The sequence below is a fragment of the Apostichopus japonicus genome, chromosome 4 (genome assembly GCF_037975245.1).
Source record: "Apostichopus japonicus isolate 1M-3 chromosome 4, ASM3797524v1, whole genome shotgun sequence".
Classification (NCBI taxonomy): Eukaryota; Metazoa; Echinodermata; class Holothuroidea; order Aspidochirotida; family Stichopodidae; genus Apostichopus; species Apostichopus japonicus.
Window position 1 is genome coordinate 2,744,440 of NC_092564.1, and position 15,076 is coordinate 2,759,515.

The 15,076-nt window shown below is 37.4% G+C and overlaps 1 protein-coding gene across 2 annotated transcripts; it reads right to left on the reverse strand.

Moving 5' to 3' along the window:
* Window positions 1-1,867: 1,867 nt before the first annotated feature.
* On the reverse strand, window positions 1,868-13,579 carry LOC139966136 (uncharacterized). 2 transcript variants are annotated; one of them, XM_071968859.1, is made up of 11 exons: window positions 13,313-13,579; window positions 10,584-10,932; window positions 9,818-10,005; window positions 9,001-9,348; window positions 8,011-8,275; window positions 7,682-7,795; window positions 6,176-6,271; window positions 5,333-5,460; window positions 4,878-5,076; window positions 3,880-3,974; window positions 1,868-3,416 (listed from the first exon to the last, which is right to left on the reverse strand). In XM_071968859.1, the coding sequence occupies exons 1-11, from the start codon at window positions 13,325-13,327 to the stop codon at window positions 3,204-3,206; spliced, it is 2,010 nt and encodes a 669-aa protein (XP_071824960.1). In that variant the 5' UTR covers window positions 13,328-13,579; the 3' UTR covers window positions 1,868-3,203. The 2 variants fall into 2 exon arrangements, with proteins under 2 accessions (XP_071824960.1, XP_071824959.1); XM_071968858.1 differs by having other exon boundaries at window positions 9,818-10,008.
* Window positions 13,580-15,076: the final 1,497 nt, after the last annotated feature.

Genomic DNA, 15,076 nt, shown 5'->3' on the forward strand with positions numbered 1-15,076 from the left:
AATTGAACGTCCCTTTATGAAACGCTAACGCCCCACTTGTTTCATCTTAAGGAAGCGACTGCCCCCCCACCTCCCCCAACACCACACTTCGCTTACGTTGTGCTGTGTCATGATATGGATAGGGATATAATTATCCTCCCGTGTGTACATGTCTGTCTGAGTTGTTTATCAACATTGGATCCGTACAGATAAAGCTCACATCATTTCTCGGAGCCTATAGCGTTCGTGTATATATATATACACAATATTTGAAAGGATCTTCGATGAAAATTTTTCCAGTTTTCATAATCTATCGTCCGTAGTTTTGATGCGATGAGTTTATGCTATGATTGTCAAGCACCTGCCTGTGTTCTACACAAAGCTTCGCCAACATAGTGGATCATAGGTCCGTTGCCTACCGTCATAGTTTATGGCATCCCAATGACTATAGTCTCCAATAGGCAAACGCTATACCCTAAACCACAGTAAATGGAACAAAGCTCCCTGGAAAGTAGCAAAGTCGTACTTTGACTTGAAAAGGACATCTGGCTCTTGACGTACGCTCTTGGATCGCAGATTTCTCTATCAACAATCGTGAGAAAATTGATAACCAAGTTACGTTGTTATTTGCTTGTATATCGGAATCCGCTAAAAAGATAAACACACTGGAAACTGTAGAACCACAAAACAACACTTATTTTTTTAAATATTGTTTTATTTTTATTTTTTTTTTGAGATTTCGTCATCCCTCATTGGAAAGTAGAAAAAGCGCTTTACATTTATGCACAACATAAATTTAAGGTAACACTCAAAGACAAAGTGATGTCTTTCCAAAAAAAAGTTACAAACACTAAAAATGTTAACATCAATTTGAAAAACCAATAGGGTAAAACGGAGAAGGAAAACCTTGTAACCATTTTTAGAACATCAAATGTAAATTATAAAAAAAAAAACGAAATCTAGTTTTTGAAATTAAATTTTAAGATAAGCGCTAGCGTTATTGAGTGAACTATTGAACTCTTTTAATACTTTCCTATAAGACTTAAGCATTTAATTGGGAATTTTTAATCGAAAACTACGTAATAATTCTTGTTTAAAAACGGTATAACAACAATTTAATTCTTTTTAAAAGGCCCAGTTTGAAAGGATATTTAGATCGCTTTCGACTGAGTTTTTTTTTATATTTACTTCTTTCAAAAGAGACCCGTTCTGGTTTAGAGCATGAAGCTTTTTATCTTTAAAAAAGGGCGATCTGTAATGTTACCGCAGTCGTGCCCTATAACGTCACAGGACTATAAAAAATTATTTATAATTAACCTCTATAATTCAATAGTTGGTCTTTTCTTCCTATTGTATACTATCGTTCCATCTTTAATCATTATAAATTATGCCTTTGAACGAGTCTATTAAAAAAGTGTTTTCCTTTCTTTCGTAAACCTAAAAATTGTTATCCACCTGGGACGTCTCTTCTTTGTCTAAAATTCAGCTTGTAGCAAAACAATGCTCTCCCCCTTTGTTTGTTTACTCTCTTTTTAATTTCAAATATTGCTTTAGTTACTTAATATTTAAATCTTTAAAGATATGTTACCTTTCTTTTACCAATTAATAAAGAAAGAATGAATATTGACCTAAAAATGTTATCTTTTTTTTTCTTTTCAAAGTTTCAAACTTTTGTTCAACATCTTAATCTAATACTTATATACAGACAACATATAACTGAAACAAGACCAAGGTAATTGGTGCATAAAACATGTAAAATATTTTTTTTATTTGATTTTTTTTTTATATTTTCTTTGAGGAATGACGAAATTGTGCAAAACTTAAATATTCGTTGTCTCATTGTCAATTATCCGTTCCAGTTCATTTATCCGTCTAAAATCCATCGAAATTTTAATTTTCGTTTTTTTTTTTTTTTTTGTCTTTGTTTTTATTTTATATTTTTAAAGAAAACAAAAAGAGGGTTGGGTCTCTTTTTCCTTACATCTACATGCCTAATTTTATAGCAAGCTAAATATTAACATAAGTCAGAAAAATATAGTACCATGTGAGATATTAGACAATATCTCGAAGTATCAAATGCACTCATTATTTTACCAACGCGTATATCAAACTTTCAAAGAACACTGGATGCGTCGAATAACTTTTAATCTTAAAATGAACCCTTTAAATATATTTATTAAATTTTAAAGTCAGTTAGAAAATAAATCTGGTGTTCTGAACCATAATATTTTTAAACATTTCTTAACAAAAATATGAAAATGTGTGCCCAGTCAAACAATAGATATGAAAAAGCAAATGTTAATATGATTTTGTAGATATATGGTTTTAAACCTTTATTTTATATATTCAAATATTTTGTGAATGTATATATATAATATTTCCTTTTCTATGTGTCAAGTGTTCCGGTTTTGATAATTAAATATAAGAAATACACTCGATGTACTAATACAAACCTTTTCTATAAAATAATTTAAACAATATATTTTGTACGAGTGTAAAATATCGAAAATACCTTTAAAACATGAAGGGCTATCAATTGAAAGTTTTGACATTCTGGATTCGTCCAAGTCGACTTGAGCTGACGCGATGTAATAACCCATCCTGTAATTATTTTCCCATGTACTGTGATCAACCATGCATACACCCCTAATACGACACCAGCGATATTTCTATGATACCAATGATATCTCTGTGACACCAATGATATCTATATGACACCAATGATATCTATATGACAATAATATCTAATTGACACCATAGATATATATTTGACACCAATGGCACCAATGATAATTCGATGTCACTAGTGTTATATAAATGTAACGTTGATATGATATACATATGATACTAGTGATAGCTTATGTCACTAGTTTTTTCTATGACGTAGATTTCTATGTGTAATATTAATTTGATATATATATGCATTATGGTGATGATACTATATTGGCATCGATATGATACCAGTAATAAATCTATGTCATACTGATATGATACTGGTGATATCCATATGATACTGATGATCTCTGTAGGTAATATAAATACGATACTAATGATATTTTATACTATTGGTAACTATATGATATGGATTTCATACTAGTACTTAGCCAGTGTGCGGTAACTACTGTAAGGCATCTGCACACTAATAGGTACAAATAATACCTTCCTTGTGTTGTAAGCCGTTTGTATGTTCTACTTGCCGATGGGTATAGAACTCATATCATTATTTAGAAATCGAATGCGGTTTCACAGGCGGTAGGTTTAGACTTGCTACTCCTCATGAGCGGTTTATGTTCCTTGAGTTGTCCGACGGAATGATGCCAAAGCCAGCAAGATCGACAAAAGTATTTGAAGCAAATTGGATCACGGCAGAAGAATGGCCCTGTGATACAACTACACAAACTACAGAGTGAGTCCTCTAAGTAGGGATCGATCTGGACCTACAGAGAAAAACAGTTTAGGAGATATTATTGAAACAAACGAAAACTATTGGTGTGAGGGACGCCGAAATATTTCTAAAATGAACATATACCTCCCCCACCCCCCCTTCCGCCCTCTCAATTCGGCCCCCCCCCCCGCATTTTTGCCATTGTTCTTCCAATACATACAACACTAAAGGAAAGAACAAAGAGTTCAGTAACACTGCGCAGTTGGTCAATCTGTTTCACTGTGACAACGATATGAACACACAGAGCAAGTCACCAGAATAGCTACTAATTTGACTGTGGAGAAACCGCAAAAAAAAGTTTTAGATGAATTTTAAACATTTTTGCCACTTTGTCAGCAATTTTGAGGTAATTATATTATCCCTTCCAGAAGTATGCTTTAAACCCTCAAAGAATCCACTTTTAACAATACAACAGAACCACTGCACCCCATTTTTCACATTAGATTTTGACATACCTTCTTCACAAATTTTGGTGTTTTTACTTCAATGAAGGCAGTGTTGACGGCTTTCATGTAGCTATGTGTGTTACTGAAAGTTACCCGGCCAGAACCTATGGAAAGTAGAAAGAGAAAAAATTGCACAAAAAATTAATATGGAACATTTTTCTTATATACATTAGGACCAATATTATATGATTAACGTTGTTGAAACATATATGAAACATTGTGTAGGAGGTTTAATATGTCATTACACAACTCGCTATGCTACATATATTTTATGAATTATGAAAGGAAACAAATCTTTTTTGATCGATGCTAGCCAGTCAGTGTAGTAACACGAAGGTTTTTTTATTGTGGCCGTTGACCAAGTGACCTATATTCTCTTCCAACACGTCACAAGCTGACATACCCTAACAAACATCTTATGTCATTCAGTTGCTAACGATAAATGACGTGTAGCGTAGTGTAGCGTAGTGTAGCGTAGTGTAGCGTAGTGTAGCGTAGTATAGCGTAGTTCCCTATCCAAGACCCCCAAGACATTGCAATGTAATGCGACCAAGAACAAGAATGATAAAAAACTTTCAATATGAATAATATGGGTGGGAAATTTTTGAAGGATCGTAGATTCGGAAGGGACAAGAAATAGGTATGGACATTGAAGTGGGTCAGTTGAAATGCTTTTCTAAATATTACATTGGTTATAGGTTAGTTACAGGAGATTGGAGTGCATACAGGTATGTTTATTGGAGGACAGGTACGTGGGGAATGAAATAAATATGTCGGTTTTCAGTAATTCTCCAAGATAGGACAGAGTCAATTTCAATTTTGATCGTTATAGTTGACATTGTGTCATATTTGGGGTACTATACTATATATATAATAATGGCCTTTTCGTACTGCATATCGCACGACAGGAACAAAATGAAACAAGGCAAATACTTCTCGACTTGACAATGTTAATTATAATATGATAAAACATTACACTAACCACAAAAAAATATGAACAAACTCACCAATCGGATATTTGTGTTTGTCTGTATCGATTCCAGCGTAGACCACGCCCCCAAATAAATCGTTCATGACTAAAGCTAAGAACTCGGCATTCATCATACCGTGGAGTGCGCCAACGAAGACGGTCTTGTCAGGATCAAGTCGATGTGAGTTACACTGTACAAAGTTGCTGTCTGAGATCACCCAGGGTATAACCTGGACCTATTTGAATCAAAGAAATGACTCTAAGAACAGCCAAACTATATTTGGTTACATTATCATAGTAATTTCAGTTTCCATTATCAGAATAGTGAAGATTAAACCAATATTTTTCAGATAAAAACGTGAAACCTGAAATATATCAAGATTATTTTGGATAGCCACATGACATCTGATGTTGGTCGACCGTTTACAGTGCCAAGTTTGTTTATTAAATTATTGCACGAAAATGCATAATTTTCCCAAAAAAAGTTAATACCTCTTTGCTTCTCATTCTTCTGCTGGAAATTTTGAAGTAGAATTCTCCACCACCGCTAAAGTCATGAGTGCAAGATTGCAACATTGCTCGGACGGCCTTCTCGGATTCAAAGAGTACATACACGTACCCTGTTGATACAAAAAAATATACAAAAAAAAAAAAGATAAAAATATCAATTGATGTGAAAGAGTCCACCAAGCATGCAAGCCCAACCGTGAAACAACAAAGGTAAAAAAAATCCTGTTATAAACACGCGTGTATAGGCTTCTTGATTGGTAAATTCGGAAGAAGGAGAATGGTGATCTTATAGGGGAGATAGGGGGCGCCGTGCAAGAATGCTACCAGATCTTAGGCTAGGCTATAATGGCAACGATGAGGAGTGACGTTAATTCAGTTTTTGCGGTTAAAATAATTCGATTTGCCATAATAGGTACATTACTACCTGCTGTGACGTCAGCAATTGATTTCAAACTTTCAATGAAAGTCAATCTGAAAAGTGAGATATTTAAAGAGACATTTCGGTGGCTTATTATATGACACACTATTTGTTGAAAAGCCCCATTTGTATATCTTGATATTCACTCGTCACTCAAACGGGAAAATATTGGATAAATGATATTGTTTCCCTCTGTGAATGAGTTGAAAAATTTTCAGCCTTGTTGCCGCGCGTGATGACATTCACTTTGCTGTTGCAAGATGTATTCACAAAATACCACCAACTTTGAAGATGTTGTCATTCAGAAAATGCTGTAAGGGTGTGGTTGTGACCTCAAGCTGCAGAAAAGTATCTATCATATTTATGAAGCAATCAATTTCATTCACCGACAAAAGACATGCCTATACCTTTTCCTTTAGGAGGGTATCTGGGATGTTTAAGATCCTTTCCTGGCCATTCCACTTTAATATTTCCAAACAACTTGAAGCTGGTATGTAGCTCAACTGAAAACGAGGAGAAGAAACACCAAACTATTATAATCTTAAAGCAAATGATAGTTTTATAAGTATTTGTATTTTAAGTATCTGCCACCATGACGCAACCATGGTGCAGCCATGGCGCAATTATGTCGCAACCAGGGAGTAACCATGTATGGAAAACGACAAAGAAATTATGGCGAGAACGGCATTCGAACCAGTGACCTCTGGGTTAAAATCCAGCACCCTACCAACTGATCAACTGACCAACTGAGCGATCCAGAACTTAGTTGGGGGTGATTCCTATATAGACATTTTGTTTGGCAGGGGGCGTCAGTCAAAAACCACGGTACCTTGCATAACATTTCATCAGGGATCATGCTCTAGTTTCATTTGATACAACCAAGAAATCAGCAGGGCTGACAACTATAGGGCCTGGAAAGCTCGCTTGATATTTTCTTTGCTTTTTTTTTTCATTGTCTAATTTACCCTGTCAGTTGTCCGTTAGTCGTGTTGTGTAAACAATAATTACCAAGTGTACATTAAATGGACATGTAATATTTGTGAGCGGTACAAGCTAAACCGTCGGAAATTCTTCAATATTGTTTCAAAAGTTGCAAAATATAGCACCATTTGCATATAAGCAACCTCCTTTTTACCAAAATTCTCATAGGCAAGGGCGTAGGAACCGGGGGGCTGGGGTGCGCCAGCCCCCAGTGAAAAATATGAGAGGCGGAAGTATCATTCCGTCCCCCCCCCCGCTTCGCAAGTCAGAAAACCCCTTTTCCCTTTCCAAATGAGAAAAAAATCTCATTTGGAGCACCAAATTGCATCTAAGGCCAGGTGAAAATGCAAAATTATTTAAAAAATGGAGTGGGTGTTGAAGTGTGCTATATTGCACCAACTTGCATCAGAGGCCACCTGGAAATGCAAAAAAATTCACCCCTCCCCTTATACCCCTCCCCCAGGCCGGCCATCAGTCTTCAGCCCCCACTCAAAAGTACCTTCCTACGCCACTGCTCATAGGGGAGGTTTACCCCTGCCCTTATACTCCTCTCCTGGACGACATGATATCTCAGCCCCTCCCCTCCTCAAGCCCACAAACCCAACCTCCCAAACGATAACCACAAGCATACAGTAAATTTTGTAACATTTTCGTTCACAGCATACCACAAGATAAAATGGCAATAACACAATCTATACAGCTTTAGTTGTTTAACTTTCATTGTTTGTGAAACGCATGGTAATGTGGGATGTGTTAGGTAGTTAGCCTATGTGAAATGTTTAGGTGATGTATGTGTCACTCAACACTCTGGAATATCTAATGATATGAAAACAAGATAACTCAGGCTTATGTGTTACACACGGTCTGTGGATCCCATGGTCCGAACGCTATATAACGTAAGTGTAGCTTATGTACTATGATGTGTTACTCACATTCTGTGATATCCCATGGAACGCCACCAAGAAATACCTTGCAAGAGTAAGTAGGATTGCAATGTTTCTTAGCCGGTAACTGTCCACTCCAGGTACATGAAGGCTCAACCATGGCTGTAATGCAATATGCAAAAAGAAGTAAAAATATAAATAAACATACTATTCATTAAATATCTTGTATTAGTCATTTAACTGTCTGTTAAAGTAATAGTGAACACTGATCATCTATTTTTGAATCTATCGCGATCAAACTACTTTCTTGTGCACCTAAGGACTGACAGTAATCGAAATATGAGATGAACCAAAATGAGTGAAGATGCAAAAGTTACCAGCTGCCTGTCTATTCAAACTGGCCATTTGTTCCATGCCATACGCATCAGGGTCAACCGAGACTGGAGCCCCTCCAAGGAGATTGGTAAGGCCTAACAGCCTTCTCTCCTCAAGCATCTTCGATGCTAATGCTTCCAGTTCACTGTTGTTTTCTAAGAGTAATTGGACCTCAGCTGCTGTTACACCGGAAGTGTTATGATTAGCCGGAAGTGGGGTGTATTTAGTTGTTGAATTACCAATGGTATTCCCCATCGTAAAGTTGGCCTAGATCGATAAACAGAAAAAAAAATGAATTAAATGGTATTGGTTTACTTTTGGTTTTAAAACACGAAGAACATATATAGTTCGGTCACGACAGCTGAGCGAGGAGAACGGGTGGGAGAACGGGTGGGAGAACGGGTGGGAGAACGGGTGGGAGAACGGGTGGGAGAACGGGTGGGAGAACGGGTGGGAGAACGGGTGGGAACCACCACGTGGTAGAATGAAGAAATCAATCGAGCCATATGTCTACAGTTACCTCAAACTCTTTGCTCAAGCTTACAGGTTTATATAAACTCCGTGTCTTTTCATTTCAAGCACTTTCAAGTAATGGTACAGTGTGTCTTCATCTATCATTTCAGACTTTTGGAGGTTTATACCGGAGTTGTAAACTTAGTCACTAAATATTCAACTACCGGGTTATATCTTCTAAAAATGCTTTAACATCAAATGAATTCTTTTATTGGTAACTAAACTTATTGACAAAGAAAAGTCCTCTAAAAACCACAATATTCTTTGTAGATGGAAATACAGACGAATCAAAAGGCTCAGATCTTTAGAATGGTATCTGATTCCAAAGGAAGAGGAAGGTGACATCGACCGGGCAGTGCGACAATGGTGGGCGGGGAGGGGGGGGGGCGAAGTGTTAAAATGTTACCAAGTTGAGATATATTGGAGTGCAATTATTGAAGAGAGACATGTAAGAGAGGAGTAAGATAAATAAAACTTACCAGTTGATCAGTTAATGCATCTACACGATCGTTATTCGACTCGGTGGATCCGATTCCACTCGACTCCGACAGACTTGGGCTTGGCCCACGGGTTAGCCCCAGGGGTGACGGTGTGGTAGAACGAGGTATATCGGTCGGTGAAAACACGTGACCCCAGAGGCTGGAAGTCTCAGAAGGTGTACTGTGAGAACTACTACTTCTATCACTCATGGGGGTGGTGAAGGCATCTTTTGTTGTATATGGCGTCGAGGAGGGCGTAAATGGCGTCGAGGGGGTGGGAGGAGGTGCTTTGTAGCCACACATAGTGCCATTAAGGTAACGTTCAATGTTATGTAAGGTGACAGCATCCTTTGAATCAAAAATAAACAGAAAGGTCGTGATTTATTTTCTAATATACTGTTGTTACTTTATGAACGAGTTATTCCATTTATTTGACAATAGCGTTATGTAATCTTTAATGTTGCTTAGTAACCGATCTAACGACGTCAAGATACAATATGATCAGCCAATTTTTACCGAAATAATACACACTTTTTTTAACCTATATAGGATCTCAAAGCGGTATGTGGCAACTATTCAGATCCACGCCTATATATCCCTTCAGTTATTAAACAAACCCCATGAATATGCGGTAGCGCTTTTTGTTTATCCAGTTTTGTGCGTCTGTTTATGCGCATTTGCGGTCGCATATAATCATGATTACATGTAATCAATGTATGTATGTAATAACTCATGTATGTAATAACATCATCGACAAGGTCGTCTCTGAGAGTGGATATCTGTTTGAATGACCACACCCGCACAATTGGGAACTAACCTTTGGATTTGTGCAAACCGGATAGGCAGTCCAAGGGGATGCAGAGAGGGGCGAGAGAGGGCTGGGTTGTAAAGGAGGTTGCATGCTTGTTGTCATCTGGGCCAGTTTCGACTCCAGGCTCAGAGTTGGTGATGGAAGTTCTTTCTTAATCGGAGTTTTGAGAATGCTTTGGAGGGCGGCGGTGGCAGCTGCTAAAGAATAACCGGAGAATAAAAAATAATATGAAGTGTTTCCAATAACTACATGATGGCTGTCATTAAATGATGACTGTTACTTTAGTTACACACGAAGAAATACGTTTTAAGCCTTCTTGAGCCCGTTTCACATTGGAGGGTATTGAATATATATATGTTCATCTATATATTCATCTATATATACATCTATATATACATCTATATAAATATCTATATATACATCTATATGTACATCTATATATACATCGATATCTCTATATATACATATTCATATTTATTATGTATCCAAATGTGAATACCAAAGGTAAATAGATTGCAACTTCGGTACTACCACACCTTTTCCTCTTGCTTATCAAAAATATCGCGATTGAGAAACCCAAATTAAATTCAGTGATGATCGTACGGAGACGATGACCATAATGGGACAAGAGGTATAGGGGCGTCAGATAGGGCTAATAACACAAAGAAAATGGACACCCAGCCTATACCTTCTTCTTTAAAGCTTAAACGTACCTAAAATGTCAACGTGGGCAGCGTTTTGGAACCTCAAAATAAAAGTGGGCTGAACTTACCTTCTGAATTATAATCGTAATTTTTGGCAGTCTGAAACGCTGGCATCCCTCCGTACGTCTGGATACCGAAACAGCCAATGTCCGGTACGTATCCAGTCACGTGACCTGGCGTATCTCTTGCCCTGGCGTTTGATTGTTCAATGGAATTATCCAACAGAGCGTTTAGGTGTTGTTGTATTAACTCCACATTGTTAGACTTCTGAAATCCCGGTGGTGGGGGAGTAGTGCTCGTTGGTGTATGGTGGTTACTTACTCCCTCCGGAGATAACTCGAAACGAACTCTTTTCTCTCCCGAGCTTTGCAGGTTGTTCAAGAACGATGATGAGTTGTTGTCGCTGGCATATTTACCCTGTGTACAGAATGGTGATATAATGGTTATAGGCCTCAGAACTCTGTTAACTATATCTCTAACACGATACGTTAGCTCAAACTGATGCAAGTTATATATCGTGTCATTCCATGTTGCTAAAAATACCTACATAATTAAACAAACCTAGAAACAAAAAGAGAGGAATTTCTATATGACTGGATGATTCGTTGATAAGTCAACTTTTTAACAGTAATGCTTCGAACCAAAAAACAAACTATTTTATTTACAAAGAATGCAATCAATTCCAAAATATAATATATAACTTTTCCGTCTTTGGCTCCGACAATTCCTCATAGTTGCAATTACCGTATTTTTTCTTCAGATCGTAACTTTCTTGATGTTCAGGTTTTCTCGAGTATCGAGATTTTCTCCAACAACATTCCAGACACAATTGTTTGTTGTTCTACCGATCGAGCAAACACGTATACTACACATTTCATTTAAGAATTATCTGTGTACTTTGTTTATGTCTCTGTGTGTGTAATTGCAGCACGTCAAGGATGTTACCAGTATGAACGGATTAATTTACAAACATTTCTGGTATAGTTTTAAAGCACCTCCGGGTCAACAATGCAATGAACAAACTTAATCTATTTCACACGGGTTCTAATACAATCATATAGGTTGTGTTTAGGATGACTCTAGGTATTTTAATAACATTCAAAAAGCTCACTTTGAAAACAAAAAATCACAGCGAAGCATTTGAAAAATTCTCAAACATATTTGCTGTATTCAGATTTACTTAATTCAGTAAAGCGTGATGTAATGGTTGTAGACTCAAGGTTCTTTGCATAGGCCTAAATTATAGCGAGCTATAATTGCTAGACGTTTTCAAAAAGTACTTTCCTGGAGGTCTTTACTCTTTCAGCGCATAGAGACTTAAGTGTGTATTTGCGCTTTATAAGAACTGTGTTATTATTATTATTATTTCAGTTGTGCCCACACATTATAAAGTAGCATGCAATATGACTGAATGTCCCAATGAGGTAAATTTCCTCCAAGGTGGTAATAAAAACAATTTAGAAATTTCGATTAATGGTGACCATATTTTAATTTCTGGCATATTTGGGGCCAATACAGCATACCTTTAAGGGGGAATAGGGGTTGACAGTGGATCAAGTTGTCTTTGAATTTCGTGCAAACGCAGGCTCTTTTCCTGGATCACATTTAAAAGTTATAGCTTAGTCCAGTAAAAAGAGTTGCACACGCATTCTTTTCCATACCTATTTTTTTTTTTTTTTTTGGTGGGGCGTTTCCAACACTGTGCCGCTTTAATAGTTATAATAATTTGCAGCTCACTGATGAAATAAACAGTCATACAAAACGTACGTCGTATCGAGTTACGCAGCTCTTGTTGGTGGTTGGGTTAAATGTTTAGTGCAGTCTTACAAACAATTCATTTATCATATGACGTGTCATTAGGTTTGCAAAACGGCTGCAAGGAGTCTACGTTCAAAGCCACAACACATGACCCAAGGTGCACCAAAGACGACAAGAGGGAGAGAGAGAGGGGGGGGGGGGGAAGAATATAATTAGTAACATACACGTGGAGGTATTAATGTACATTGTGCTCAACATACGTTCATATTGCGACGAGTTTTCCGGCAACTAGGAGGAGAGTTGGAGAAGTTTGAGGGTATAGCTAGGTTGGGTTGCCTATTATGAACATAAGTATTTCACAATGTACTTTCTGAATGTATACAGCTCTATGTTAAACATAATAGCTGAATGTTAAAACATTTTAGTATTTAGGGACTGCGTATGATCCAATTTTTTACGTGCCAAGAAGTTGCTGAAAAATAAAAAAAATAAACGATAACTGAGTACCTTTCCTGTGTACCTTTCTCTTTCATATATTTATCACAGTTTATGGATGGACTGATAAACTAGTCAAATGTTTCAAGGAAGAAAGATGGCTTGAGGCTGAGCGTAAGTTTGTATCTGAGTAATCATAAGAATTTCTAACATATATGGTGGTGATACTGACAATAATGGGGGCGACAATGTCATGCATTTTTTAGCCTACTTTAGGAAGCCAAGGTTAGCTACGATATGTACTGTGAACCGTCCAAATTGACGTTCATGTATTAATTAAGCTAGTCGATAATTTGTTTTTATCACATATGAAGTTGTAGTAAGTTTGTGAGCTATAGGCCTACGTCTTTGAAAATAAGCATCATCTAAAAACGTTCTACAGCCTTACTGCAAAGTGGAAGTATGCAGTGCGATTGATTGCAACACAGCACAATTGTCAAGTTTATTCACTAAATACGGAAGTAACAATGTAGTAGAACGCCATCTATTTGAAGCGCGGGAATTTTGCAGATATTCAGAATCATTCAAAACAACAAAAACTTACCCTAAGAAGTTCCATCCTGTATTCTTGATAGTTCCTTTCTCAATTTGGAGAGCGTTTACTCTACAAGAATCTTTCAAATGATTGCTTCTTCGCAACACGTAACGTTTCCAAACCGTTGTGATGGTGGTACACCAACAATTAATGTCTACGCGGTGTTCAGAGCCTCGTGTTAGGCTATGGGATTGCATAGGTCATATGTGTGGGTAGGATAGGAGCCTACATGCGTCTGCTTCAAGCAATGCTGTTTGACAAGTCTGTGTGATTGGCGCGAACAGAATACGTTATATACCTCTACTTATAAAATTAGCATCTAATTAACATAACATTCAAACTGGGGTTTATTCAACACAAGTTAATCAGGGGAAATCCGGTTAAAATGGATAAGAGGACTTGGGCAAGCCTTCTACAGAATTGTAGGCCTACGCATGCATTGTTTTGATTTGTCTGTATGCCTGTAAAGAAGAGCGGGAAATTCCTTGTTCTTTGAATTCAATGAAATTGCAAGTACGTACGTTGATTGGTCCTTTGGACCAAGCAAAACTCCGGACCATTGCTTCTCTTTGTACATGTGATGCAGGTGCGTCATTCCGAATTAAAAGGTGGGTGGGGGCATAAATGACTGAACATGGATAAATCTGATGGAGTCTTTAAGCGTCTTGCCGCAAAACCTTTATTGTTTATTATGTATCCTTTAATTGTTACATAGGAGTGCTTTGATGTGCGTTAATACCAGGGCTCTTTTTAAAATAAAGTTATAGTAAATGGGCTATTTCCCAAAAGGGACCATCATGACACTATCTTAGCGGAGCACCACCATCGGTTGACGCCTAGCGTAGCAAGAAAATACTGGGGGCGGGGGGTGGGGTGGATGAAATGAGTGTGTGGGCCGCGTAGTGGACTGTGCCTCGATGATATTTTTAGTTAAAACATTGGGGCACTGATATAGGGGCTAATAATGAAACTGATAGGACCTACATAAGACACATGGACGTAAAAGATATATTTATTAACCGTTGTTTCACATTAGACTACTGCACTTTAAACGCAGGTTAAATCTCTACGTTTATTGTTATTCTAACAAAACTACAAAACTCATGAAAACCAAAACAAACGCACGGTCACAATTAATTAATCACAAACTAAATATATTATGAACACAATGGCATAACTACTACGCTAAAACTTGAGGTATAACGAGTAACATGGTTAGTAACAACAACATGACTAACACCCAGGCTTAGCACCATATATGTAATTATCTCAAATACACATAAAACTATCATGAGTGGCATTGCTAACCAAACTAAATGCGCAATATCATTTACAGTGGTATTTTGCTTGTATACGTGATAATGCAACATACTATAAAATATGAAAAATAATATACTGGAAAGGAGATTAGCGAATGGTGCAGGCTTTCATTATCTGATGGATTAGCAGATAGCTTATCTCTATGACCCCCCCCCCCCTTCCTACCTATACCGGATAGGCTATAACTCTATGACCCATATCCTATACCGAATAGGCTATATCTCTATAACCCCCCTTCCTCCCTATGCCTGATACTAGGCAATGTCTCTATGAACCGCCTGCTCCCTTTACCGTATAGGCTATATCTCTATGACCCCCTCATCCCTTTATTGGATAGACCATATATATCTCTCTTCCCAACACCGGTTAGGCTTTATTTGTATGACCCCCTCCTCCCTATACCGGATAGACTACATCTGTATGACCCCCACCCCATTCCCTCCTCCCTGTTCC

Excerpts from the sequence above, each read along its gene's own strand:
- LOC139966136 (XM_071968858.1), bottom strand. Across the intron at positions 9,349-9,817 it reads CGGTTTGCACAAATCCAAAG|GATGCTGTCACCTTACATAA; the intron begins GTTAGTTCCCAA and ends TTTGATTCAAAG. Across the intron at positions 5,077-5,332 it reads GAAGAATGAGAAGCAAAGAG|GTCCAGGTTATACCCTGGGT; the intron begins GTATTAACTTTT and ends TGATTCAAATAG.